This window comes from Arachis stenosperma, chromosome 7, assembly GCF_014773155.1.
Source record: "Arachis stenosperma cultivar V10309 chromosome 7, arast.V10309.gnm1.PFL2, whole genome shotgun sequence".
Taxonomy (NCBI): domain Eukaryota; kingdom Viridiplantae; phylum Streptophyta; class Magnoliopsida; order Fabales; family Fabaceae; genus Arachis; species Arachis stenosperma.
The window spans coordinates 84,339,345-84,340,981 of record NC_080383.1 but is presented as its reverse complement, the minus strand read 5'-3'; the positions used below and the strand labels follow the sequence as shown (position 1 = coordinate 84,340,981).

The 1,637-nt window shown below is 26.4% G+C and overlaps 1 protein-coding gene across 1 annotated transcript; it reads right to left on the bottom strand.

Moving 5' to 3' along the window:
- Positions 1-453: 453 nt before the first annotated feature.
- Positions 454-1,093, bottom strand: LOC130942037 (VQ motif-containing protein 1). The gene has a single exon (XM_057870711.1). The coding sequence runs from the start codon at positions 954-956 to the stop codon at positions 585-587; it is 372 nt and encodes a 123-aa protein (XP_057726694.1). The 5' UTR covers positions 957-1,093; the 3' UTR covers positions 454-584.
- Between the last annotated feature and the right edge of the window lie 544 nt (positions 1,094-1,637).

Below are 1,637 nucleotides of genomic sequence, written 5' to 3'. Positions count from 1 at the left end.
CAACCTATTATAAAGATAAGGAATAGAGATACACATACAATTTTTATCAACTATGCTATTTGAATACTAAAATTAGTCAATAAAATTAGTTACTAGTAAAAAATATATGTTAAAATATAAATATACATTAAAATTAAAATTAAATTAAATCATATATATATATATATATATATATATATATATATATATTTGTGACTAATTTTAATAATTGATTTTAATATACAAATAGTATTTTTGAATCTTTATATATCCCCAAAAGAAAAATGAAAGAAAACACAAGTATATGTATTCATAAAGAAATTGAATTAATCAATCAAATAAGTTCATACGTGTATCCATCTATTAGTCAAGTTAGTTTCTTTTATTTCTCTCCGGAAAGAATACAGTTTATTTAGATGGGTAATGGGTTCAACAACAAAAGTCAACCCGCTAAATTAAAGAAGTCAACAGATATGTCTAAGTTCAATTAATGAACATACATTTATAAAATTACTTACAAATCATAATATACTACACAAAAGTTCTCAGCAGAAAGAACTCAAACACGAATTAATAAATAATAATCATTGTAAAATAGATGTTATTTACTCGGACAAAATGTCGTTTATGGGTGGCATCTGACTAAACAACCTATCAAACTCCTTAAACGACATATCTCTAATCAAAAACTGGTTTACAAAACCATTATTATTATTGTTACCTGCTGATGAAGAAGAATCAGGCACATGAACATGATTATTATTATTATTATTATTGTAATAATTCTTCCTTTGATGATGATGATGGTGATCTCTCAGCTTATCATGACGAGGTTTCCCATAATCATCAGAAGAGTCTTTACCAGTTAGCTTCTGAACCACAGATTTGAAGCTTGTAGCATCAGTTTCCACATATTGCGTGTTTATAATCACAACCTTCACTGGACCCTTGTTGCTTCCACCGCCATAACCAGACATTGTTCAACAAAATATTATAATTTAAAGTAATAAAAAGAAAAACTAAAAGAAGAAAAACCCAGAAGCTTTCTCTAGCTAGATGATTTTTATTCCTTCTTCTTTTGGGAGTGAAAAGGGCTTAATTTAATTGGGTTATTGACGTGGGATATTTATATTATTCGATTCAGCAAGGTTTGGCTTTTTCCGCGTTTATTAAATTAATTTTTGTGGTTAATGGATGGTGGGGTTTGGTTTGACGGCTTGAAGTTATATAGATGAAATAAGTTGACCGCTGCTGTTTTTATGTTTTTATGTGAAATTTAATTAATGAGAAAAAAAGTTTCCAATTTTAAAAATAAAGCTATGATATTTAAGGTTGATATAGTCAACCCTCACAATTCGCAATTGCAAGCCAATAATTATAAGCCAGAAGAGCCACTATGCTAATTTATATACTTGTTATTGTGATATGGATATAGATGTCCATTTAATAATGTATACTTTTTTTTATAATATAAACTGCTAAATTTTTTAATGATGAGAGATTCAGATTATCAAGAGAAATTAAATTTAATAAAAGTTAAAAAAAATAACTTTTATATATGTATAGATAGAGAGAAACAAGGTTTGAAATAACACATACAAAAATAATAAAATATTTTTTTATATATATATATACGTTCTAACATACGAAAGGATGAA